The sequence below is a fragment of the Labrus bergylta genome, chromosome 20, assembly GCF_963930695.1.
Source record: "Labrus bergylta chromosome 20, fLabBer1.1, whole genome shotgun sequence".
Lineage (NCBI taxonomy): Eukaryota > Metazoa > Chordata > Actinopteri > Labriformes > Labridae > Labrus > Labrus bergylta.
The window spans coordinates 1125529-1153033 of NC_089214.1; the positions used below are offsets into that span (position 1 = coordinate 1125529).

Consider the following 27505-nt stretch of genomic DNA (forward strand, 5'->3'; position numbering starts at 1 on the left):
GACGGAAAAAGAAACCAAAAACTTGTGTTTTCTCATCATTCATCTTCATAATCGCTTTTTTCCCCATCCTGGTGCTTTTTCACAGCTTGTTAATTAGAACATATTGACAGCGGGTAACATTCACGTTGCAATTTGAATGCATGCAATCTGCTTTCACAAACCGTACTCAAGCTGTAGCGGTGAGCCGCACCTGCTAATTTCCCTTCAAACTGAATCCAGTGATTGACTGCTGAGTGAAGTCATCAAAGCAGCTGGTGTTTAATCTTCATCGTGTACCTGAAGGAGGCGCTTCACTCAGCACCTCCAACCAACACAGCGTGAGTTTAAAGTCCCCCCCCCCCCTCGCTGTGCTCTGCTACATGTGACTGTGCACAAAAAGGGCAGCCCACAAATTCTGGACAAATGAGCTGCATGAGAGGAATGAGATGTAGACCCAGAATGCATTTCACACTTGAGTCTTCTGCATCCCTTTCACAAAGATCCTTATCCTGCCACAATGCTGCCATCTGCCAGTCGCTAAGAGGCACTCAGATAACACACAAACAGGGCTACTTACAGGAAGACGGTTTTGTATAGCTGGAGTGTGTCATAAGAGAAAGCTTTTAGCCTCCGCAGATTTCATTAAAAAAAAAAAAAAATCACAACAAGTGATCAGTGGTGGAGGAATGATTCAGATCCTTTCCTTCTGTGAATGTGGCAACATGAAAATATTCTGCATCCAATCAAAAGTCTTGAATCAAAAAAACTATATTGTTGGATAATTTATCATAAAAATAATGAAATAGTAGCATTGATAAGTACACACAAAAGTAACCAGAAGCACGGAGTGTGACTCAGAGGCCCAAACCTTTGGAGAAGATTCTGTCTTAATTATGCTGCCAGTCGGATTGAAGTCCTGAGGCTGTTTGTTTTACAGTTTTTGGTATTTGTCACAAATGTCAGTTCAGTCTATGTTGCAATTCATCAAATTTGAAAAGTAATGTCTGGGTGGCGTGAATAGCAAGTCACCGGTCTTTTTAAATGTTTCATTCAGTGATGAAGCATCTTTTTAAAAATGCAACTCAATCAGCAGAATGCATGAGAGGACAAGTCTATATGACAGGAGAAATGTCATGGGCGTCCTGGCTGCACATCTCTGAAATAGAATTCATCATCAGCAGCGGCAGCGCTGTAATTATATCTGAGTAGGCAACAGCGGTCCAGTAGACGTCAGTAGGAATAGGAATGAATAATTCTGATTTGACTGACTGGTTGGGAAAAGAGAATTAGGTAGAAATTGGATTCTAAGTGCAGATATTTCTAGTCACGGATTAAAAGACAGCAGGAGGAATTGCATGTCAAATTCAATTAGAAGGGATTAGTAACAAAAGCTGCAGAGGATGAAAACATGATCATTCAGCAACACAGAAAAAAAAGAGCAATACTTAAAACACTTCAGTTTGAGGAGAGGCTGCAGAGAGCAGAGGGCTGCTGGCCCGTCAGATCTTAAAGGAGCAAACAGCTGCATAGTTTAGTGTTGTAGGACTCAAAATCAGTCTCGGTCTCGTCTCAGAATTGATATAAAACAATTTGTACTCAATCTTGTCTCAAAAAAGGGGCGGACTACGGATTTTAAATCCAGACTGGTCTTGATCAAGACTGGTCAAGACCACCACTAAGAGGAAATTTGTCCAATTCATTACTGTGATTAGAAGGAAAACACCTCTTTTTAAAAGAACAAAAAACTTTGTTTCATATGTTGTTTGATTTTAATCCCTTGGTTACAACTGCAACCTTCCAGGTGTTACGGTCTAAATGAATGACACAAGATGATGATTTTTCAGTGATATTTATGGGTTTGGTCTTGACTTGGTCTCGATCCCTAAATGTCTTGGTCTTGACTCGGTCTCGATCCCTAAAGGTCTTGGTCTTGACTCGGTCTCGATCCCTAAAGGTCTTGGTCTTGACTCGGTCTCGATCCCTAAAGGTCTTGGTCTTGTCTCAGTCGCGGAGCACTCTGGTCTCGGGTATGTGGTCTTGACTTGGACACTATCATAATTACAGGTTTAAATCAGTCAATGCCACACATTAAACTTTGTCTGTACATACCATCAATCTACATTTGTCAGATTTAGTGTTTGAATGTTTTTAAAGGTGTGTATCTTCATGCACAGACTCTTTGGAGGTATTGCTGGACTTATAGAAACATGCAGAACAAAACAAACAGGATGTTTTCTCTCTTGCGCTTTATTGCACCAGAGCCCCAGGCGACTGTTCTGACTGCCTGATGAGCATATGGTGTTTATTTCACCAGTTTGTGTACAACAAAATGACTTGGTCCCAATTCAGAAAACATTTAATTCTGACAGATTTGCACCATATGCAGGTGGAGAGCAATCCAAAAACTCGTATTGTTTAATAAGCTGCCTGTTTCACAGTCTGAGCATGTGAAAGTAACAAGGCAATGAACGTAATGGAGGGGAACTAACAATTTAAAAACCCTTCAAAGATATCGTGAACTGAATTCAGCTTGTTTCGTACCAGGTGATCCAAAAGCTCTTTTACTCTCATGGTTTTTTTATTGTGAACAGAATTAGCATGCTAACAATTGCTAAGTAGCAAGTCACATACAGTTAGCCTTCCTGGAAACAATTGGTATGTCATTTTCAATAATTAGACACTGTGAGTATTTCTGTCACAAATTCTGGTTCATTTAATAGTGTGTAAGTGTCACGTTCAATAAAACTGAAAAAAAAAAAAAAGACCGAAATGTACGACCAAAGGAAAACACTGACTTAACAAAAAGACAAAAACAAAAGCTTACTTTGTTTGAGTCCATCAAAACTCCAAAAGGAGAGAAACAAGAAGAAACTCACAGGGAGATAATGAACATAATGAACCGACACAGAAGGAGAAGAACACCAGAGACTAAATACACACCGGGTCAATCAGACACAGGTGAAGACAATGAGGTCAATCAAAAGTGGAGGGAAACACACAAAGGCAGGAAGAAACACTAGACATGATGCACAAGGGTAAAAAAAAACTACAAAATATAACAGGAAACACTAAAATCTTAACCCAGGAATCAGAAGGAAAGATACTCATGCAGGGATAAGAGAAATATGAGGATGGGAAATGAAAAAAAGAAACTAAAAAACAAAGAACAACCCAAAATACCATCTTTATAAAAATCAAACAAGAATGGTTTAGTTGGTGGAGATTCACATGGGACTGACGCTCTGCTGCCCTCTTGTGTCCTGCTGTGTCAGTCTCTTGGTCCTGAATCTCATCACTAATCAACCCCTCTGTCTTCCCTTGAGATCTTTTTGATTTGAATGGCATGACTCAAATGAATATACTTTTTGTTTTAAAGTGAATCAGAGTGTATAATGGGTAGTCTTTACATTTAGTACAGAATGAATCAGAATCAGGTACCAGATGATCTGATGGACAAGGTGAGCTGCATCAAACACACTTTAGATTCAACCAAAGCAATAAAACATGTATAATGACATGAACATGTTGTTTCACTTATTCAGGTGGATATCAAAGTTACATTCATACAGAGAAACATGTTGGACATCTTCTGAATACCATACTTGAGAAAACGAACCATGATAACGGGCTTATCCTGGTATGTTGTCTTTAACTAGATTTAATTATTCATGACGCTGTACCTCCATGACGCATCTCTCCGACTTTGGCACTAGGTTTGCAGTTAGTCTTCTGTACTTTGGACTGAGCCTTTATGTTGGTGGATTTGGCCTGAATATCTACCTCACACAGTTCACCTTTGGTCTTGTGGAAATTCCTGCCGACCTGGCCGCTTTGGCATTAATCCAACACTTTGGAAGGAGGATGTGTTACGCATGCTTCCTTTGTTTTGGAGGTGCTTCTTGCCTCCTGATCCTTGCTATCCCAAAAGGAACGGAAAAACAATTGAGAGATGTTTTTTTATAAGCTGAGGACATTCTGATAAAAGTATTGATTTTATCATGCTTTTCATTTCCATGTTTTATCCATCAGATCTTCCTGTGGTCATAACAATCACAGCCGTTCTGGGGAAAATGGCTGCCACTACTTCATTCAGCACAGCCTATGTTTACACACCCGAATTATACCCAACCATTTTAAGGTAAGGTCATGTATAGGAACCTACTTACAACAAACCAAGTTGGTCACTAAGCCCCTCTGGGTGAATTGGTGGACAAGGTTGCGTGCATGTTCTTGGCTAAGCAACAAAACAAAAGTCCAAAGTGCTTTTCCATTTTGATATGGTGATCCATTTATTAAAGTGTCCATTGCATTTTTTTAAGTCTATGCACTAACTGTGCTTGCTGCTGCCTTGACCCGGAACTGAAGAAAACAGATGGATGGATGGATCTATCCTTATAGATTTCAGTTGAATTTGTGGGCTGTACTCTAAAGTGGGCCTTAATCACATGCATTAGTGTGGGATAATATTGAGTTCATTGTGTGTTGTTGCAGGCAGAATGGTTTAGGTCTTAACTCCATGTGTGCTCGTGTGGCAGGCATACTCGCTCCACTCATCAGACTTCTGGAAGTCTACCACACACCACCCCCATGCTGATATACGGCATTGTTCCCATTGTTGCTGGGGGGTTCTGTTTGCTTTTGCCTGAAACTCTCAACGTCCAACTTCAGGATCATGCAGAGCCTGAGTAAGTGTGAATGATGAACTGATAATAATTGCTTTGATGAGATTTTATAGACCGCTTTCCCATCAGGTTAAGGGTGGGAAGCTCAAAGGTTTTTATCACGTCTTGGCTGCTTTGTTCCAGGTTGTCAAACATTTGTTTCTAGCTAAAAATTTACATTTGATAATCCCGGAAAGGATAGATGAGCTGTGTTTTAAACTAAAATATTCTTACATACCTTAAAACACATTTATATAAGCCTTTGGTAAAACTCACTTGATGTATTCATGCCCAGTACGTTTTTTCAGGTTACTGTATTATCAAGGTAAGGTTGTGAAACAATTACGCTAGGTTCTTTTCAACATTTTCACAAGCAAATGTATTTTTTATGAGCCCACTATTTCAGTAGCTCCTGTACTGTAAAAGCAGACACCAGGGGTCTTAATTGCAATATCCATAGTTGCTGTATATTTTGATTCCTTTTGCGGGCTCCTGGAAAACTTATCCGCCAATTTGTTGAAGGGCAGTGTTGGTACACAGATAAAGACTCTCGTCCATTTAGCAATTTCACACTGACTTCACAAGACACCACTCAAACTGTCCACTCTCAGTCTGATGTCTGTGAAAATGGCTATTCTATGAAAATGGTCTGTTCTTGATAATAATTCTGTTTTTCTGTTCTTAAATTTAAAAAACCAGTCACCGGAACCTCAGAGGACCACCTCGGACAAATTGTAGCAGAGCACAAGCTTTAATTGTTACTGTAAACATATCCAGAAGTGCAGTTTCTGATTGTTTTATTGTACTATCAAGTGTTCAAGCTGTCAACTACAGATTTCAGATCTTTCCTGGGTTTTGGAAGCGGAAACCAGGAAACTAGTAAATTAACGGGCCAGTTTTCTCTCCTTTCAATTATCACAATTAATTCACTAACTGAAGGTTTATTAGAAAATTAGTTAATCAACATAAGCTCCTATCAATTTCAAATGTTTTGTCAATTGTTGTAAATAAATAAGCCAATATATTGTTGCTCTGTTACATCTTGTCAATGTTATTAGTGACTAAATAAGTTAAAATAATAAAAAACTAGAATATTGTATATGCCAGCAATAATCTGACCAAACAGAAATTCCATGTGGAATTCCCCAAGGATCTATCCTGGGACCTCTTCTGTTTAACATCTACATTCTCCCACTAGCTCAGATTTATGGAAACCATAAAATAAATATCTTATATATACATATATATATATATATATATATATATATGTATATAATGATCTAGATATTTTCAGGAGTGCATATGTGAAAATGACTCTTGCCTTGCTTTGCCTTACCTGGTCGGCCTATAAGTTTCAAAACTTTGTTTGTTAGTATAGAGATAAAACCATATAAACTGTGATTGTCATATCACATTTTTTTGAAGTACAGGATTAGCCAAGTATATCAATATATGAGCAATTATCGAAAGATCCTAAAGGAGAGTGGTTTGTTTCAGAACGATAACTTGATTCATTATGCATCCGTAGCATGCTTGCTAGTGATTGGTCAGGTATTTACAGGCCTTTCCTCATAACTGGAACACTGACAAGAGTGGCTTTTCAGTCCTTCTCTCCCTCTTTCTTCTTTGAATGTTTAGTGTTGAAGCTCAACAAGTGTTTATATTTATGTGGTCTTATAAAATATATCTGTGCAGGTACAGGAGGTGTCATTATTATGACCCCTGATTTGACAGCGGCGTTGTCTCTTGCATGATCAATCCAAACATCTTAACTTTGACAGCCATTAAAATTATTCAATTGAATAGGAATGTAGGCATTAACACACAGGGGACCATAAAGTCAGCTGTGGTCTTTGGTAGCAAAATTGAGTATTGGGTTAATTTCTTGTGTGAGAGCGACTGTCTTAATTATTGGCTTACCGATGTTTTATGGGTGAACTGATTCCTCTCAGTCTGCTATTTGTGCAACTTAGATCATGCATTTCATCCCTGGAGTCACTTTGGAAGGAGAGTAAGTAAAGCAGGGTTATTGCTTTTTGGAGATGCTGCTTGCCTCCTTGCTGTCCAAAAAGGTAGGTTTACTATGCTTTGATAGATTTCTGAAATTTATTCTGGAGGTTTCAACATTTTTTGTAATTGTTTAGATTATATAATCATCAGATCGTCCTGGTCAGAGACTGAAATTACCGATATGTAACTCTGACACCTAGTGTTTAAAATGGGTACTGCAGTCCAAATTCAAAACAATGGAGAAAGCTTTGTTGAGTTATTGAGATAGTCAGGTAAGAATAAAATGGCATCACTAGTATGGCCAAACCTCTGCTATACAAAATAATTAATGACAAGAAAACGGCTTACTGTTTGTAGGATCCACAATATCAGAAACATTGATCATTAGAGACAAGAACAGTTCAATAGAGTGATGAGTGATGAGCCTCTTTATTATCAACAAGCACATACAGTAAGCATCCTGATGCACTTTGAATTTGTACTTTTTCCATTTCTAAAATCAAGTTAAACTGAAAGTTACAAGAAAGAATTGCACAAAAATATTTAGTGCAATTTGTTTAAAGAGTCAGTAGCTTTTTCCTAAAAAAAAAAAATTAGAGACTTATACAAAAGTAATTCTGCTGAATCATCACTTCTGCGCCCCCTTACATGTGTGGTGGTGACTGTGTCTGCAGAGACTCTGTCGTCTGACTGGATTTTACTGTTCTGCTTTGTTTTGGTTGACTCAGGACATTTCTGGGCGGGGAGCTGGTGTGTTTCCTCCAGCCAATCACAGCGCGTCGGTGAGTTTAAAAGATACAATTCAGCAATTGGATGTGATTCAAACCAGTGAATATGACAGACGTGGACATAGTGGAAAAGGACGACAAAATATAATCACAGTGAGCGGACAAACTCTCCAAACCTTGTGTTGGCTTTTACTCTGCAGACGAGGAGTTGGTTTGCTTTCTGTTGGACAGGCAGGCTCCAAACACCAGCGGTTAGCTTGTGCTAGCAGTTAGCTGGTACAAGCAGTAAACATATACACTATGTCCTGCAGTGAATGTGTGCTTGGGGGGGTGATGAGCCCAAGAGTAGGGGCCCGCTTTGTATGTTGTGTTGACATGCTGCAATGAAAAAAGCTACTGACTCCATCTTTAAGTAAAAAGAGCAAGAGGGTGATATAATACAACTACCTATGGAGAAAAGATGATTTCATGTGTCATCATTAGTGTTCTTCTGCAGTTTCTAAGCTAGTGTGGAATTTAGTTGTTCTGTTGCACACTTTAATTAATTAATTATAATTTAATTAATTATAAATCAGTGTGTGAACAGGTGTGTGATTTTGACAGCAGGCGGCCATTGTGGGATCTCAAACACATCTTCAAAAGATCCTCCATGTTGTCACAGACATCGATGGCTGCGGACCCAAAAAGAACATAACTCAAAGGTAGGCAATGTAAAAGAATTATACCGAATAGAGACAAGAAAAATAAAATGTTAAGGGTTGCCTTCAGGTACTTACTCTGTCAGTATTCGTGTTTATGCCTCAGACTCAGCCTCATTGCACACATCGGCAGCGCTCCGTAGCAGCCATCGGTTCTTGTGCTGGGTGTGTCCAAAGCCTTCATCATAATTCCCTTTTCTTCTGAACAGTTGTTTGTAGTGAAATATACAGTAGAACTCCCCGTGTAAAGGTGTATAATTTTGCATGCTACACGTACAAATGAGGACAAGGTGTCAGTTACAGTTCAGGTTAAGGATTGTGTTCAGTAAAGTTCACTGGAAAACAAAAAAGCAGTTAATGATGTGACATTATGTTTTCTCCTTGTGATGTGGAACCAACTGAAAATATCAAGTTCAATTTTTCAATTCATTAATCAGATATTAAATTAATTTGGAAACAAGTGACTTGTAGGTATTGGCCCAAATATTAGATGTGATATTTACAAGAGTAGATGCTCTATAGAAGTGTATTTAGCCATATACATCTAGTAACTGTGACCAGAATATATTGAATCTACCTCTGTGGCTGTCATAACGTTTACATTGAGTTTAATCCTCCTGGCCTCTGATTGGCTAACTGAGGGACATGTGATGAGTGACATGGAGGTGTTGTTGTTGTGGAGCAGAATCAAAGTGGCTGACAGTAAAGAGCAGGGGATCAGGAGAGAGAGTGGGGAATGACATGCAGGTAAGGAGCAACAGGTTGGACTTGAACCCAAGTCGCCCCCTTGGAGGACTATTGCCTCCGTATATTGGGCGCGACCTAACCTCTAGGCCATCAGAGTCTTTTTCTTTTTTTCTTTTTTACAATTTGGTCTATCTCACCTTAGGGTCAATTCAAAATTCAGCATCATCAAAGTGTTGGAATCATAGATCAATGTTGCAGTTGATTTATTTTTAAAGAATATTTAAATTTCTCACCTCAGTTTTTTCTTGCACTGCTTACAACAGAAGCAAGTTTTGTGAAAAATGTATTTGTCTGCTGTGATTTTTTCCATCGGATAAACCGGCTTTGAACAGGCTGAACACATCTCTTGACAAGCAGGTAGAAACTGATGGAGAAAAAAAATAGACCGAGCTTGGTGAAAAAGAAATGTTTTTCTTTTCTTTTTCTTTTTTTTTTTTTTACAACAATAAGGATTCATTAACAGCAAATACAAAGTCATTAATGAAAACAGAAAATGCATTTCTCATTTCATCTACTGATAAAAAACAGTTTTAAAAATTTAAACTTCAAACACTGATGAAAATGTTAAAACCAATAACTTCCCATGAATAAAACAAAACAAGCAAAAATAACCAACATATAACATTTTGCAGCAAATCAATAAAGTTATTAAAAAGGAAGCTGTCTCTAAGCCAACAGGTAACAAACTGATTCCTTCACTGAACGATTTAATGGTCACATAATGATGCAATATCCACTTCATCATGTTTCTCTAACACTAATATGTGTCTCTAGTCCGTCTACAAACCCCCCAATGATGAGAAAAGTCCATCCTCTCCGTCTTCTGCCTGCTCCACTTTTCAGAAAATGTGTGCTCAAACAGGCTGTTTGGAGATTTTCCCTTCATGACATCACAAAGGGCAGTAACCCCTCCCCCAGGTGAGTGACACTCCCACAGCTAGGTTGTCAGAGACAGCTCATTTACATATTTAAAGGTACAGACACAGAAACAGCCTGTTCTGAGCAGGGCTGAAATAGAGGGGTTTATAGGCATGATCAAATACAGGATCAGAGTGGATTTAGAACAAGAAACTTCACAGATATATTTTGGGGAGCTCTGAGACTTATTTACACTGGTTGAAAGGGAGGAGGATATGTCACCTTTAAGGTTTCTGATTGACTGGCAGCCGAACATCAGGGTACGAGGTGACATGATATGTAGCTGGAGTGGCCACAGTAAGCCCTGAGGATATCGTAGTTTCAGGCTGAGTAATGACGACAGTGGAAGTTTTAGAGGAGTAAAACATGTTTCCAGAATTATCAGCCCTTTCAAAGTTCTTTGGAACAGTTTTAGTTCCTGTCATACCATTTCCTTCACTGTCCGTCTGCACATCAAGCATCCTGAGCTCCCGCTTAGGGTTGTGTTGTTGGTTTGAGGGTTGTTTTCCCCCTCCTCTTCTGGGGTCCCTTTTTCTGTTCTGTGCAGGGCTGTTACATGTCAGGGTTTTTGTGGTCCTGAATTTCTCTTCTCTCTTTGGGTTGTTCTGACATGTTGGGCAGATTGTGGTATTTTGTGGAGGTACCCCTGCTTTATCCGTCTTTCTGGCAGCCGACTGGATGGAGATGAAGGCTGGTGAAGATGGAGGACTTTGTTGTTTTGAAGAGGCTTCGTCGACGCTTGCACTAACTGGCCCAGCTGTGTTTCCTGGTTCAGCAGGATTTCCCTTTGTCGGCTGCGCTTTCGTTCTGCTTGACCCAATGCTTATTTTTCTAATATTCCCAAAAGAGGGAGATCCTGGCACTGTCCCTAATGACTCTTTGAACAAACTTGATAAACCCGCAATATCAGAGTCCGATTTCAAGGTAGAGACCGAACAAAGAGCCTTCTTTATGGTTTCTTCTATATTCAGAAGTCTGGTTAAAGTTTGTTCTTTCAGATTTATAATTTCCTCACTGGCTCGCTCAAGATCTCCAAAAACATGTGCCATTGAGGAGTTGCTTTCAGCTCTTGTTGGCAGGAGCCTATCTTCTTTGCTCTCTATCTTTTCCTTTTCTGGTTTCTTTTTGTCTACTCTAACAACCCAGTCAGGGACGTTCTCGAAAACATTTCTCAGAGACCTTACATCGACTTCGCATGTGTCCTGTTCAATTTCTTCAACCTGACAGAGAATGTTCTGCAGTTCCTCCCGTTTTCTCAAGTTGTCAAAAATTTCCATGGCTGCTGTCATGTTCCCTCTCATGATCTCATCCATGTGAACTGAGAGCCGCTGTCTGCGTTCGTCCTCTGTCTCTGTTGGTCTTTTCTTTTCTCTCATTTCAACTTTGCTCTCTCGTACAATCTTTTCCTCATGCTTCCCTTTGCCATCAGCAGTTTGACCACAGAACTTTGGATTATTGTATAAAGGATCCTTCTTGTTTGGTTCCTTACCCACTTGTGTGTTAATTGAGGAGCTGTTTTCTCCGGTCTTTTGCTTCAGGTTTTTGTTTTCAGCCTGGGCAATTTTGACCCTTTTTGGCTTTACAGGTGCACTCTTCACTGAAAATGCCTTTTTACTTTCAAATTTCTTACACGCTTCATGAAAATCTACCGGACTTTCGTCAGTTTCACCCATACTCTCTTTGTTTGGGACATCCTGGAGGGCTTTCCATTCTAGGGAAGCATTCATCTCCTCTTGATGATTGATGATATTCTTATCTGCGTCATCCTTTGCCAACGTTATGACTGGGCCTTGAACTTGAATCCTTGCTTCATTTCCTTGAGACATCTGTCTCGCTGCATCAGCAAGCTCATTTCTTTGATTATCCTCTGAATTACGTCCTGAGTCGCCGTCAATGTCATTTTTGAATGAGTCTTCCTGATGTTCATTCTTCTTTGAAAGTGGTGTACTTGCCAAAGGTTGAAGAACTTTTCCTTTGGTTCTTACGGGTCTGGTTTGGATTGTCTCTGGAGTTTCTGTGATGGTTGATTGAATACCTCTTGGTTTTATTTTCAAATGCTCAGGTTTAGGCGGGATTTCTGGTTTTGGACAAATTGGATTTCGTTTTCTTTCTGAGGCATGACTTGTGGATGGTTTATTTTGTGTTTTACTTTGGTTCTGGGGTTCGACATTTTCTGTCATCACTTGTTTTTTGGAGGCCTCATCTTTCATTGGTTCTTGAGTTGGTTTAGGATCAGCCACAGGTTTAAGCTCCGTCTCCGCGGTCTGTTGAACAGACGCTCCAGTCCCTGCCTGTGATTGCTCTTTCTGAGGTTTGGGTTTTGTGTTCCTGTATATCATGGCTGCTTTAAAATCTCCTCTGCTGACATTAATGTTGGATCTCTCCAGGGAATCCAACGCTGCTTTGAGTTTACCATGAAAAACAACTTCCTCATCATCTTGCTGTGAAGCTGCCATTTCTGAACTATGAACAGACATAGAAGGAGCTTCGAGGAGTTGTTGCTGGACCACCTCTTTGCTTTCAGATTCTCCATCAGACTGTTTTTCCTGTGTTGATTGTTGCAAAGACTTGGCCTCATTTGTTGCCTGTTGGAGGCTATGTATCGCAGCCTGCAGGTCAGAGATCTCATTATCGTCATCTACTACCTCAACTAATTCAGCCTGGTGGACCATGTCACCATCCTGTGTCTCAAGAAGTAGGTTGGAACCTTGTGGTCCAGCTGGCAAGTCACATGTGTCTCCTTGTGTTCGGTCATCACACTGCCTAAAGGTATCTTTTACTTGGCTCTGGAGTAATACCTCAGTACTGCGTTCTGTAGAGTACTGGCTCTTTTCAACTGGCACATTTGGACTTGCGATTGCAGAGGAAACTGTGGCAGATTGAGGATGATTCTCATATAAATATTTATGTTGCTTTGGTTGGACTGTTCTCCCATCTCCAGAGAACATATTTTTCAGTTTCTTCACATCCACTGGAACCCATTCTGAGGTACTTTCCTCCACCTGATTATCTCTTTCTTCATGATAATGCTCCCTCCCTTCTGCAGCCATACTTAAGTTTGGGGGGACTTCTTGTTCTTCCAATGTTGAATCAGCCTGAAGAGTTTTCAAATACTCCAGATCTCCCTTTTCAATACAACTCTTGAACAGTTTAACATTCCCCTTAACTGCAATTTCAGGCTTTATTGATCCTTGGCAAGTTGGGTCATGAGACGTCTGAAGAAGGCGGTTCCCTGTTGATTCAGCAAAGCCTGTTTGTGGGACTTGAGTGTCTGCTCCACCGACTTCTCTTCTTTTTGTCTCCAGAGTTGCACACTCTGCATCTTGTTGAAGACTGTAACTTTTAACATCTTCCTCATCAAAATACTTGAAGAGGGAGTAAACGATGACTTCAGCACATCCGTCTCCATACTCCTGGAAGATCACTCCTTTCCTCAGAGAGTTATCTTGATTGAGAATATCCTCAACGACCTGAACCACATTGGCAGTTTTGAACTCTGTGTCTTGGTGGCTAGTGTATTGATGCTGGTGCACAGGTACATTCACCACTGTGGCCTGCATACTTCTGTTACTTCCTTCCTTTAGGTAAGTGATCTGGGGCTTAAGGTTTGCCCTTGGTAGCAACTGGAGTATTAAGTTTTGTGCACCACCTTCAGCCACCTCATTGTATGTTATTTCTGGCCCTTTCTCTGATAGTGTGAACTTGGCCTTTTTGGCTAACATCGTCTCGTTAACCTCGATGATTGAGCCACCTGAATGTATGATGTTAACGTGAAAAAGAGAAGTCAGTGTTTCTTTTATGTTCTCGACCATTGTTTCGATTTCGTCTTGATTCTGATGCCTGATTTTATGAAACGGCATCGATTCAAACACATGTGTTCTGTTCTTCACATTAGCCACCTGATAGTTCTGATCTGCCCCGCTGTCTCCTGCTGGACTTTCATGTTTTGATGTGTGCACCAAAGAATGCTCTCTTTCTATATTTGTGTGAATGAATGGGTTGTTCTGGAAAAGAGCGGCACTTGTTTTGATTGCTTCTCCAAATTCATCTTGTTCAGGAAGGCTTGCAGGCTCATCCTCAAAGGGGTTTTCACATTCATTTCTTTCGTTTTGGCCGTAAAGACTTTCTTTCCTACACTTTTCAGACTGCTGTTCCTGTTTTTTTTGGACACGTCTTGTCTCTTGTTTTTGGACACCTCTTGTCTCATCTCCAGAAATAAACACTTTACCTTGGTACTTTTTATCTGGATACAGGGGTTGTGTGTTCCCAGACTGGTTCTCAAACATCCTTCTCGTAGCCTGTACATCTATTCTCATCACTTCTTCCTCACACTCCCTCTCCTGACTAGAACCTACTATTTTGTCATCCTTGTTGAATCCTTGGACACTTGTGTTCTCAGCATGCTCCTCAAACTCAGCAGGTTTTTTACAGACATTGCTCTTTTCTGTGGTTCTCTCTGCCACATGCATTTTGTGGATGTAAGGAGATACTTTGCTGCTCAAGGCACAGTTCTCAAATAACAAGCGTCTTGACAGAACCTCTCCCTCGTATCCAGTTTCACCAGCTGTCACCCCAATCTCTGAGCCCAAAACCTCGGCAAGTTCCTCGTCTACAACTTGATCCAATGTCTTCAGCTCTGGATGAGTGTGCTTCAGGAGCCTTTTCAGCTCACTCTTCTGCTGCTGTTTGTGTAACTCTTCTTTGGAGAGATGGGAAGGCATGTGCTTTTGGGAAAGCGTCCCACAGATGTCCTCTGGTCCTTGTTGATGTCTTGTCGAAGAAAGAGGCGAGAGGCAGTCCGTCCTCTGTTTGGGGTCTTCGGCCATCTTTGAGGGACAAAGTAGTGTTTTCATCATTGTGCTCTATAGAACATATCATTTCCAGTGACATCCATGCTCCAGACTGTGCAGACATGCTCGCAGCAATGAGATGAATATGTTACCTTCCAAAACATGGCAGATGATTTGCTTTCCACATGCCAGGGGTCAGTGGGTTAGCTGAGCTCAAACGCAAATAAAAAGTGAACACAACAACGATGTTAACAACACAGAGTGGATGGCTTCAGAACATGTTTCAGTCTTTTGAAGAGAACTGTGTTACTCAGGAAAAGCAGAACGCTGGTCATGTTATCGGGGCAATGCAAACCCAATGCACACTATCATGCAAAATGTCTGATAAAATTCTACCTTACCTTGGTTAGTTTCACTCTTTTCCCAGATTCAGATGTCTGATCTTGAGCCTACATGGGAACAATATCAGTCTATGATTACATTACATTTTGGATATCAGATATTGATTGGCCAAAGTAATATCTGCAGCGTGTTACATCATAATTTCTCAGGAAACATTTTAGTATTGTTTGGCTGCATATTAAAACTGACATAATATGATCTGGATTATGCATCATACTCTGTAACTTTCAAAATAAACTCTGAGCTCAATAGTGTGTAATGCATAAGATGATGTAAAAAATAACATTTTGAATGCAGGTATAGTTACCTTTCTTCATCACACTTTTAAACCTTTAGCTTTTTTACCTTGTACAAAAGCCCTTTCTGTTTAAATAATAGGTGTAAATACATCCAGGACATTGAACCTATAGGGAGTAAACTGATGTTTACCTTTTTCAAAAAGCTGCGGTTTGATTCCTGAGGTGCTGCCTTGGACAGATAGAGAGCTGACATAGCCTTGACTGAGATGGACAGTTTATCCTTTGTTTGGCTGAAGGAGCTGTCTCTGAAATCTGCAAACGACTTCTTTTTCTCATCTGCAGAGACATCGTACAGTGATCAATTTCTTTATGACACAAGCTGCTGTACAGGAAATGTCTCACATGGTGTCTTAACATGCAATCAGAATGAAGGGTTGCTTTATTTTTGAGACTGTCCCCTACATGATTAGACATTTAAAAAATCATCTCTGTCACAATACTCTGAGGTTATAAATGTTGTGTCATGCTCACAAAAACAATTTCAAAGCTTATATTTAACAGCTGCCATGTGGTCAAGCTATAAATGTACCACTTGTGGTGGAGAGGGACAGATACCTGACTCCACTGACACCAATACTGAGGGATACAAGGACAGACACGTCACTGCTGCTACACTTGACTAAGACCGGAAAAGCAATAGTAAACATGTCGGAACAATAATAAAACATTTATTTTATGAAGAACAGATCGTAATCTGAAGTCCATGAGAAGCTGTGAATGAGCAACTCATGCAGAGTGTGATGTCAGTACAAAGCAGAGACTCTTTTAAGAGGGGGCTTGGTGAAAGGCAATCACAACATTCAGGTCAACATTAAGAGTGTTTGTGAATGTGACAAGGGTTCTATCACTAAATGACCAAATGCAGAGTTTATATTAAGTGTTAGGGTTCAAAAGAATTGACAAGTTCTTCGACTCCCAAAATAGTAGCATTAGATATATCTCTCTTCAGCAGACACACAGAATAGATTCCTGTACTCACTGATAGTTCCCTTTATCTTCCAAACCGGCCGCTCCTTCTTAAACTCCTACTGAAGTTGTTTAGATCAGAACTCATGTCTGTATGTTTCCTGTATTGAAGTCCTCTGCCACTCTCAGTTGCTCCCTCTCTCTCTGGCTCATTCCTGTGACAGCTGACCCTGTAACCCTCCTGCACTTATTTTAGACTCTTAGTCTGCCGGTTATTTCTGTCCTCTTCTGTTGTGACCTATGAGTAAATCATGTGCTTCTTGCACAGTCACCGTTCTGATATTGATCTCCATTTCCCCCTCCTCCCTTTTCGTTTCGTGTCGTCTCTTGGCTTTGACCTGCGTCGTTGGACTCATGGGACGACTTTCCAGGAAATGTTAAGCAGAGGAGACACCATATTGTTTGTGATCTTCTGATTTCAAGCTCTTTTAGATCCTCATTACAGCTGACAGAAACTAAACATTGCATTTCCAAATCGCTATTGTGGTGGATCAAAGATTAGATTACCTTTACCTACTTGAATAACATTAATTACAGGCTCTTTATGACAGAAATTAATTAAAATGAATGATGGAATTTCTGGGAAAATACCAAGAAAATATTCACCCATCAAATATCTATACCGCTTTTTCCCGTTCAGGGTTGCAGGGGGTGGCTGGAGCCGTTCCCAGCTGTCATTGGGCGAGAGGCCTGGACTGGACATAAAGAGGCCGACAACCAGCCACACTCATATTTACACCTACGAGCAGTTTAGAGTCAGCAGTTAACCTAACGAGCATGTCTTTGGACTGTGGGAGGAAGCCGGAGAACCAGGAGAGAACCCACACATGAACGAGGAGAACATGCAGACTCCTCACAGAGAGACTCCTGTCCTATCAGAAGCAAGAACCTCCTCGCTGTGAGGGAACAGAGCTAACCACTGTGCAGCCCAAGACAAAATTATGAAGTTAAAGAAAGAAACTTTTTTTTTTAAAGGGTTTTGTTCTTTGACTTTGCACCAGAGTTTTTGTTTGTTTAAAGACATATCGAGGTCTGGAGAGTTTAAGGGATGCTGGTTACAGTTCCTGGTCAGCTGTAGCTTACAGTGCAGTTCTCTTATCTTTGTCCTGGAAGTCAATATACTGAGTTAATATGTAGATGTTTTTATTATTGCGTTATCCAGTTCATGACTGAGCTGTTTATTGTTGCGTTTTTTTTTTGTGGTTTTCACTGAATGCAAATTAAGTTGTCGTCACAGATGTGATGTTGAATTTCACAACTTTTACAACCTGTCTTAATTCGTGGGTTAGGTGGGTAAGAATACTCAGGGATGTATCACAGAGGGTGTTGGTTGAATGTTTTTTTTGATACTCACCAGCTTGAGAGGAAGCAAGTTTTTCAAAATCAATGCCCCCTATTGTTTTTCTTCTCTCCAACCGGGGCTTACTCGCCACCTAGAGGTAGAAAAAAAGGAACTGTTACTGCTAGCCAACAATAAAGTTAGCAGAGTCTTTTGACACCCGCACTACTTCTTATATTTTTTGTGAAAGGGAATGATGTTAATGCTAAGGATTTTCACACAGCCTACAAACAGGATGCTAAGGGGATGGAGACGTTGATGCCAATATGGAAGATAACTATTACGATGACGAGCATGAAGAAGACTCACTGTGGAAGTTGAATACATAAAAGGCTGTGGGCTAGCTAGTTACTGAAAGTTAGCTACTTAGCTTGTCATTAGCTGCATGCCTCGGGCTAACTTTCGTCTCAGCTAGCAGGCAGTTGCTAGCTAGAGGAAGAACAAAGAATCTATGCCACAAAGAATTGCCATAGCTGTGTTTGTGATATAAATCCACAGAGGTCTTTTGCATTAGCTTTGTTGCGCTTGACAGAGTGCAGTGTGAAAGCAAACCGAATGCAACTTCAACCCTGATTAGCACCGAGTCCACCGAACTTTGTATGTGATTCATTTATCTACTATGTTCAAATTAAATGCAGGAATAAATTGTGCCCACTATGCACATATTTTAATGTGTATTTCATTTTAAAACCTGGTATAACTTCATCTCATATTCATTCGTAATATTATTAGTAATTTGTTTGTGCATTAAAAAACTAAAGTCATGATTGTGTCTGTTAAACTGTAGATCTCTGAGCTCTGACCTTTGGAGTCACATGATCTTCTTTAGCATCATGTCGGGGAGGATGAGCAGGAGTTTGGGTCTTGGGTTCCTCTGCAGAGATTTTGACCTCTTCAGTCTTTCCGTTCATCAGTGGCAGGATGTCTACAGCTCTGTTAGGTGTTGTGATACTTCTGTCTCTGAGAGTTCTCTTTGAGTTGTTTGGTGTGGCAGCCTTCGACTCAAACAGAGCCTTCAGGGTCCCTATGGACGAGGTGGCTTTTTGAAGGCTCCCCATTGACTTGCTACGGGTCAAATTGGACTTGGCTCGAGACCGTTCCCGCTCTTCATTTCTCAACATCAGATACTCCAGGTTAGGCTGCGGTGTCTAACAGTGACACACAGAACAAAAGCATGTTTTTGAATGCAGATGAATTCATTATTCTGTATTTTTTCATCTGAGTGAAAACGTGCAGCCAGGGGTTACCTCTTTTATGATCTGCTTTTGGTTTGTTGCAGCCTCATGTACCGTAGTTTCTTGAATAGATGTGCTTACCACTGTAGTTTGATACCTGTAACATGCACAAAAAACACTTTAATCCTTCTGAAATGTTGCCTGTAGAAGATATCAGAAGGCAAGGCAAGTTTATTTATGTCGCACATTTCAACAACAAGGCAATTCAAAGTGCTTCACACAAGACATCAAAAAGCATCATGACAGAGGAAAGAAAAGAAACATTAAAATAGAAAATGTAAAAATCACTGAAATGGTTAAATCTGAAAATGTGTTCAAATAAAAGAAAATGAAATTAATTTAAATTTAAAAAATAAATAATAATTAAAATGAAATTAATTTAAATAAAAAATAATAATTTAAATGAAATTAATTTAAATGAAAAAAATACAATAAAAAATAAAAGTAAAAGAAAATAAATTTAAATAATTTAAATAATAATAATAATATTTACAGTGCAGAGTAAACGTTTAAAATCTTTTTAAAGCTGTTTAATTAAAGGCTGTAAACAGGTGAGTCTTCAACCTCGATTTTAAAGAGCTGAGAGTTTCAGCAGACCTGCAGTTTTCTGGGACTTTGTTCCAGATATAAGGAGCACAGAAACTGAACGCTGCTTCTCCGTACATCAGAGGATTTGACGTTGTGTTTAGTCCTCACAGAGCAACATGTCGTTTCTCTCACCTGGAAACAAGATGGGACACAGACGTTCTGTTATCCCGCAGTCCTGTCTCTGGCCAGGTGGGCTTGTCACATGACGACGGGACGCTCCTCAGTGACTGGGCACGCCTCAGGTTGCTCTTCCACTCCATGTCCAATTACAGCTGCATTCAGTTTGCAAAGAACTAAATCCCCTAATAGACAAAATGGCTACTGTTAATGACATTATCTCTGCAGAAAAGTTTCTCTGCTAAGGTTTAAAGATGATGCATGTCAGAGTCTGTTAATCATTTCATAAACTCAGCTTTAATTTGTGTTTCAACCGTCATTGTAACGCAGCCAGTGAGCTGCTAATCTTCTGTTACAGCTTTAAATTTGTCTGCTAACTTGAAACAATGACAAACTAAAACATCAGCCATGCAAAGAGCTGAACGAATGCACTCTACTAAAAAACCCTAAAGCAAGAGTGAAATAACTACTGAAAATAGATATGAAAAGTTTTCTCAAATCAAGGCTTTGATCTATATTAAGAAAATGTAAAGTAGAAGTGTTACCTTTCAGGTCGGTCAGTCGGTGTCTGCTCCTTGTGATAACCTGAAACACTTGTGCATTATCACAAGACCTGCACACGATGCAGCGTCTGTGAGCAAAGTCCTTTTTCCTTCCTTATTACCACTAACTCTGTGGAATGATTTGTTAAAATGTCCAGGATAGCAAAAAACAATACAGGACAATAAATCTACACATACTTTCTTAATCAGCGACTTTAACTGAAATACAGAAACAGATTATTTATTAATTGTTTTCAGTTCAGAAATCATTTATCCAATGTTCCTGTTTGAATCTGTTTCATGTGTCTTTGTTAATAGAAATAGTTTCAAACTGCTGACTCATTGAAAAAGTGCTTAGTATGGTTCCTTCAGACGATCTCAGTTCTTAAATTAGATTGACACCGGCATAGATAGCTTGTGAGAAACAAGGGTTTAGAAGTTCGTCTCCACCCAGGAATTCAGGGACCTGCTGACCCCAAGGGATCAAGAAGGAGCAGCAGGAAGCTCTGATCCCTCGGCCCCAACCCCCCAACCCCCCGATCCCCCAACCCCCCCGAAAAATTCTGCTGCTGCTAAACTGCATCAACTAAAACATGTTCACTGTACTGCAGCTTTTCTAATGGTGAATTATAAAATGCACTCTTAACTAAATGCACATTAGTGAACACAACATTTAGCATGAAGCACAAAGCAGGCTGCCTGTTAGTTGTTTTTTTTTGGATGATCCTGTGCAGCACACTCACTGTGCATTATTACTCATGGCAACTTTTTCTTTTAGTGAAATTATATTTGATTTTGATTATTGTGCTGTCTCAACTCATAATAACGTGCCAAGAAGATATGACATATATGTCAGCTGTAGCTTTGCAAGGTTCATTCATCATTTAGTTGATGTCAGAAAAGTGTTTAATCTTTATTGAATGTCATGGCAGTAAAGCACACAGCATGAAATGATGTGCTCTGAATGCAGTTGCTATAGGTGCAGCTGAGTGCAATACACAGCTTCAGCCACCAGGGGGCAGCATAGAGAGCCGAACACAACACTGAAATTCATTATTATCAACACATACAGGTTCTGATGGTACATGTTTGAGGTCAACTTGAACCTTTCTTTGTTTGAACCTCGTGTGAAACATCAGACTTCTACTGATTGATTTTTCATTTATTTTATTTGGTTATTGTATCGTGCAAAACGGTTTGTCCAGCCCAAAACACAAGATTACACCATTAATAATACAAAGAGACTAAAAGACTAAAATTAGATACAATAACCTGACATTTCTTCCAGGCTAAACAGACAAACATGGCCGACTTATAATCATTGAAATTAAACCATAATTACATCATCAGAGCTCTAAAACAGTTCAGGATTCTGAGCGTACATTGTGTTCTGAACTCGTCATAGAAAGAACGATACAGAAGAGAATGTGATTAATTCTCCACATCGTTCACACAGTCTGTGTTCCTCCAGTGAGGAGGAAGAGGAAGGATTCCTGTTCTCACCTGAGCGACCAGGTGAAACCTCTGACTCCAGATTTAAAGATAACTGACTCTCATCTCGTCTACATTGTGGCTGAAGTTACAAGTTACCATTCGCTTATTAGAAATTGTTTCATGATATTCAGCACGCTGTCAGAGTGACACACACACTATGTTAAAATGAGTACATCAAACAGAGGTCACGCCCCCTGGACCAGTTTAACCATGATGATGTTTACTGAAGCCCCTAAATGACCTGTTTTCATTTCTAACCGTGCACTTACAAATATTCTTATTTGACAACATTTTTAAGTGCATGGCTTCCTTTAGTAAGGTGTAAGCAGCAGGAAGGTGTTTCTGTTTTATTTCTCCTCATTCTGAACTCATTGTTTCTGATCGAGGTTTCCCTCTTTACACACACGTGTGTAAAATGCAGCACAGCTTTGAGACAATGGCAGCTTTTGTCGGCACACACACAATTCATTCTCTCTCTCTCTCCCCCCTCTCTCTCTCTTTCTCTTTCTCTCTATCTTTCTCTCTCTCTCTCTTTCTCTCTCTCTCTCTCTTTCTCTCTCTCTCTAGCTCTCTCTCTCTCTCTCTCTTTCTTTAGTCTTGTTCTTTGTTAATCAGTCTTCAGACAAAGCAAGAGCAACAGCAGCACACACACACACACACACACACACACACACACACACACACACACACACCCCTGGGGCAAAAGAAAAAAGGGAGAGATTCAGCCTGGCTGTCTCCTCTTCCTCCTCTCCTCCGCCCCTCCTCTGACTACGAGCCTCATCCCTCCCTTCACTCCTGTGTCTGTCTCTGTGGCGCTGCAGAGATGAAAGGGAATACGCAATGTGCCGCCTTTGACTGTGAACTGTGCGTTGTTATTAAGGGGGTGGGGGGGTTAACACACACACACGCTTGCATGCACTAGCCAGCTGTTTTAAAAAAAGAGGGGGGGGGGGGATCTGTGGCTTTTTTGCAAGAAGTCTTAAATACCTGTGCAGGTAACAATCCATGACCGGTCTTAAGCATGAACACCCTGAGACACACATCAGTCTGTCTTCCTGTGTTTGACAGCGCAGTCTGTGTGAACCTGCAGGAGAACAAACAAGCGTGAGAAGGGAGAAGGGTTCGGCCTTTTCTTTTCTTTTCTGCTCATGCATTCCTCTATCAGTCTGTCCAGCAGGGTGCGATAGAGACTGCTCCGACGCAGCTCTCTCTCTGCATTGTCTCACACAGCAGCAGGGGTTATGTGGGAACACTACAGTGGGGGCTTTTCGAGGCCAGACTGGGTTCTTTCAGTGCATCGATGTAACCCAGAACGTACAGCGGAGAGAGAGCACAGAGCTAGATAATGTGGAGTGAGATAAGGTCAGAGCTGCTTAATAACGTAGCTCCAGTGAAGCTTACATAAGCATATTTCTAAGCTCAGACGGCTGGATCAATTTACACCCAGGACTTAATCGGTGTCCTCAAGTATCAGAGATGTTGTTCATGAGACGTTTAAGTTCTGCTACCTCATATAACCTGGCTGCAGTTCCTTTTTTTCATGCACCAGCTTTATGTCTGCAGCAGGATGAAAAAAAGAAAAGAAAAAGGTGATCTGAGGTCTGCTGAGCTTCACACAGCTTGTGAGTCAGGGTCTGACTGAGGTTCCTGTTTTATGTGAGTGACACAAACACACACGCACACACGCACTCAAAAGACACACGAGGGACCTCACACAGCCAGCAGTCATGAGTTGTCCTGGGATGGTTAATACGCATGCATCATGATGACACAGAGAGCCGGATCAGTGTGTGTGACTCAGCTCTAGTGTGTGTGTGTTTGTGTGTGTGATTCATGTTGCTGCTACTAGTGACACTGGCCAATATGTAATTGAGGTAATCTACTTGTTGTTCATTCAAGGCCTTTGGAGGAAAAATACGCCTGTGTGACATTTTTATTTCTTCACTCAGAGTCTTTAAAGGGTTAATATGTGATTTCTAACCCTTAAATGTAGAAATCAAGTATCTCCTCTGAAAATAACTCTGTGAGTCATGACTGTCTACAATGGGTGTAACACCCGAGTCCCACTGTCTGTGATGTTTTCAGAGTTTTCAGAGTCCTATCTTCACTTTGTTTACATCGCCCGGACGGCCGGCTGACTCCTCCCCTCGTGTATAAAAGTTGTTTAATTGAGGGACTAGAGAAAAGAAGAATAACATACTGTACTCACTGCTTAACTGTGTTTCTAGATCACGCTCATTTCAGGTAAATTTACATGCAGTGTGAAGATACCAGCATAATAAAGATCACTAGCATTAGCATGCTAACACAACAATGCAGCGCCAGTTGTTTTGGTTTCATGCTGGTGCTCAAGGGCGACATCTGCTGGATCAAAAAATCACATATAAAGCCTTTAATCAATCAGAAAATGTTCCTAACATCTATTGCTGTAACTTAGTTTGTTAGTGTGTGCTAAAGTCATCCCTCAGATTATTTCTGGCATGTGTAGACGTTTCTTATTTATTCATCAGTCATCTCTGGGCCAGCTCACTTTGATGCCAAGATGAGATCCCAATTAGTTAGAAATGTCCCATCTGCAGTCTTTAATCAGACCACCCTTGAAGAGGCGAAAGCAGACGAGATAGCTTGAGGAGGAGGCATATTTAATTTACCTCTTTTCTGCTTTAATAATGACATGAGCTTTAACTATTAATCCACACTCTGATACACTGGCTTTAGTTTTCTTTGATACTCAGATTAACGCAGAAAAGATGAAATGACGACATTTCATAAAGACTCACTCAGAACTCTTTCAGTATCTCTGTGTGTCTTAGCATCAGTCATGTGTATAACATGACACATAACACAATATTCTAGCTGATTAAAGGTCACATATCCTCCTCCTCCTCTTCAGTGTAAACAAGTCTCAGAGCTCATCAATACATATCTGTGAAGTTTCTTGTTCTAAATCCACTCTGATCTGTTTCTGTGTCCTTTAAATATGTAAATGAGCTGTCTCTGACCACCTAGCTGTGGGAGTGTCACCCACCTGGGGGAGGGGCTACTGCCCTTTGTGATGTCATGAAGGGAAAATCTCCAAACGGCCTGTTTGAGCACACATTTTCTGAAAAGTGGAGCAGGGAGAAGACGGAGAGGATGGACTTTTCTCATCATTGGGGGGTTTGTAGACAGACTGTGATAGTTTTCACACACACATTTATGATTTATTTATTTTTTAGTTGGAAATCGAGGGGAGAGATTACAGTCGGCCTCTGTTTGAGTCGACTCTGTCTCTACGCAGCAGGACATTCCCGGAGCTGTGCTGTGTGACGTCTAACATGCAGGATCACATTTCAGAAGGCACGGCTGCAGAGGCCCAGAGTCAAACCACAGACCTGTTTCCTGCTGCATGCAGATAAATAACTTCTTATTAGATAACAGCAAATGTTCACAGGAACTATTCATTCCTCGGAAACTAGCCCGGAAACTGAGCAGATACACCCTCCCTTCCCTCTCTCTTGTTCCATTATTCTGTGCTCTTCTCTTCAGCCTATAAATTTACTCCAATATCCTCATATGTCTCACTTCTCGCCCTCCCCTTTCCTCCTCCTCCCCCCTCCTCCCCCTCCTCTTCCTCCTGCACAGTGCCCAGCCTTTACTGGCGCCACAGCAGCAGGGTCATCCGGGGTTCCACAGCAGAGGAGACTGCATAAAATCCAACAACTGTACATTTTCACAGAGTGAAAACCATGAATGAAGAAACACAAAGCACCAACAAATAACGCCTCAGCAGCAATTATCTAGACGCCCACAAAAAGCCTGTTTTTAACTCCCAGATAATTATCTCTGAGCAAAGCCCAAATCCAGTGCCAGTGGGTCGGGGTTGGTGCATCCTGAGAGAACAGGGAGCAGAGCGCCATGATGCAGTGCTGCTGCTGTGTGCTGACAGAGGAGGAACAAAGGTGAAGCTGTGAGTACAAACTCTGCACAAAGACAGGAAACCTGATATTCCTGCTCTCTTCATGGACTCAATCTGGAGGGAGGGACAGAGAGAGAGAGAGAGAGAGAGAGAGAGAGAGAGAGAGAGAGAGAGAGAGAGAGATGAGGAGAGAGTGTGTGTGTGTGTGTGTGTGTGTGTGTGTGTGTGAACATAAAGTCCTGCTGGACACATGGATACTTTACATGTGTGTCAGCTGCTCTTTTTGTACAGTACATCTGCAGCAGCACAATCCATCACCCTGCAGGGCTAAAGTTGAGAAAGTGTGCCAGGTCGGAGTTTAACCTGCTTTCCCCCATGCACTCAAATTTAGCTCTTTTAGCTCTGAGCTAAAACTGAAACAATTAAATAAAAATAAAACATATTTAAATAAAAAAAAAGAAATTAAATATTTTACTTTTTTTATATATTTTTAAATATTTTATTTTCTGCGTCTGACCCTGGACTATCTCAGCCAACAAAGTGCAATAATTTTGAATATGTGTGTATATATTCCATCTGACTCTTATTCCTGTAAATATTTATTGTACCTATTATTGAAACCTTACTTATATTCCTATTCTATTTGATTAATATTTGTATTATTATATTTCTAGAGCAACTGTAACAATCGAATTTCCCTCTCGGATTAATAAAGTATTTCTGATTCTAAAATAGTATCTTAATACAAGATAATGACGGGCATTTAAACACAGCTCTGTCCTCTAGCAAAGGGAAATCAAGACATTCACTTTCACTTTTTCTGTGATTGTTGAACAAGAGCTGATGTGTTTGTGACCGTGTACAGTTCAGTGCAGTGCCTCTGCAGGCTGGCTGCCCCCCCCCCCCCCTGACCCCACTATCACTATTGTTATGTGAAACCTCTGGGCACCATGCTCCAGTGCTCAGCTATGCTGTCACCCCCCTCCAGGCGTGCAGTAAACACAGCTACACTCTGAGTTAGCAAAGAGAGTGGCTGCCCTTCCCTAAGCCTCACAAAGCAGCTTAGAGCTCCGGCTGCTTCCACGGTGGTCACACGTGTGAAACGTGCACTCTCACTGACACACAAACTCATGCGGTCAGGCCCTCAGCGGGACAGAGGAGTCAGGAGGGGGCGTGGCTTCTTCAGCTTCATATTGGACAGAGAGGGGGACGGGTTAGGTCAGAGGCAACTCCCACTCAGCTGTACCGGAGCACGTTCTGCCTCAGGCAACAACACACACACACACACACACACACACACACACACACACACACACACACACACACACACACACACCTGCAGGAAAAAAAAGGGACAGAAAATGCACACACACAATGTTCAACTCATGTTCTTCCCTGGAAAGGAGGGAGGGGTAGGAGTGTTCTAACAAATCATAGCCATGTGTTGTGTGAAGCTGACACCATGTTCCTGATCTGTTTTCAATGCTGGAAAAAAAAAAGCTCACTCTTCTATGACACATAGATTCCCACTTTCCGTCCGGCCTCGGAGCGGAGGACTAAATGAACTGACAAATACTTGAGTGAAAACTTTTGCTCGAGTTTCCCTTCTCTGTTTTTCCTGAAACACGACGCAGCCCGGGTGAACTGTTTCGTCTAATTACAACGAATTATGTGCTGGAAAAAAACATGCAAACAATCCAGTTACTGTGACAACACAACAATAGAGTGTTTATCTTGTTTTATCTCTCTGTGGACACGAGAATATTATCAGGGCTCGTGTTGAATCCTACAATTGGCTGCTTTGTGATCTCAGGACTTTGACTTGTTTAAAGCCTGTAGTTATTGTCAATAAAAGTCAATTAAGAGACTCAAATCTGAACCTTTAATGAGGCATGAGCTCACAGTTCCAACCTCTGGCTTTTCTCTTTTTAGATTTGTGACTCAGCTAAAGGATAAATATATACACCTTTCTCTTAGTTCTTTCATTCCTCCTCCTCTCCTCCTCCTCCTCCTCCTCCTCCTCCTCCTCCTCCTCCTCCTCCTCCTCCTCCTCCTCTTCCTCCTCTTCCTCCTCCTCCTCCTCACTTTGCTCTA

General features: G+C 40.9%; 2 protein-coding genes across 2 annotated transcripts; both read right to left on the minus strand.

Annotated features, from left to right (window-relative positions):
- Positions 1 to 7943: 7943 nt before the first annotated feature.
- Positions 7944 to 20168, minus strand: LOC114921451 (LIM domain and actin-binding protein 1). The gene is made up of 10 exons (XM_065948858.1): positions 20023 to 20168; positions 19493 to 19662; positions 18785 to 18869; positions 18341 to 18685; positions 17553 to 17631; positions 15363 to 15508; positions 14933 to 14980; positions 9057 to 9187; positions 8155 to 8343; positions 7944 to 8049 (listed from the first exon to the last, which is right to left on the minus strand). Exons 2-9 carry the CDS (start codon positions 19618 to 19620, stop codon positions 8172 to 8174), a joined length of 1134 nt encoding a protein of 377 aa, XP_065804930.1. The 5' UTR covers positions 19621 to 19662; positions 20023 to 20168; the 3' UTR covers positions 7944 to 8049; positions 8155 to 8171.
- On the minus strand, positions 9214 to 14916 carry LOC136176977 (xin actin-binding repeat-containing protein 1-like). Its single transcript, XM_065948857.1, has 2 exons — positions 14684 to 14916; positions 9214 to 14567 (listed from the first exon to the last, which is right to left on the minus strand). Exons 1-2 carry the CDS (start codon positions 14693 to 14695, stop codon positions 9966 to 9968), a joined length of 4614 nt encoding a protein of 1537 aa, XP_065804929.1. The 5' UTR covers positions 14696 to 14916; the 3' UTR covers positions 9214 to 9965.
- Positions 20169 to 27505: the final 7337 nt, after the last annotated feature.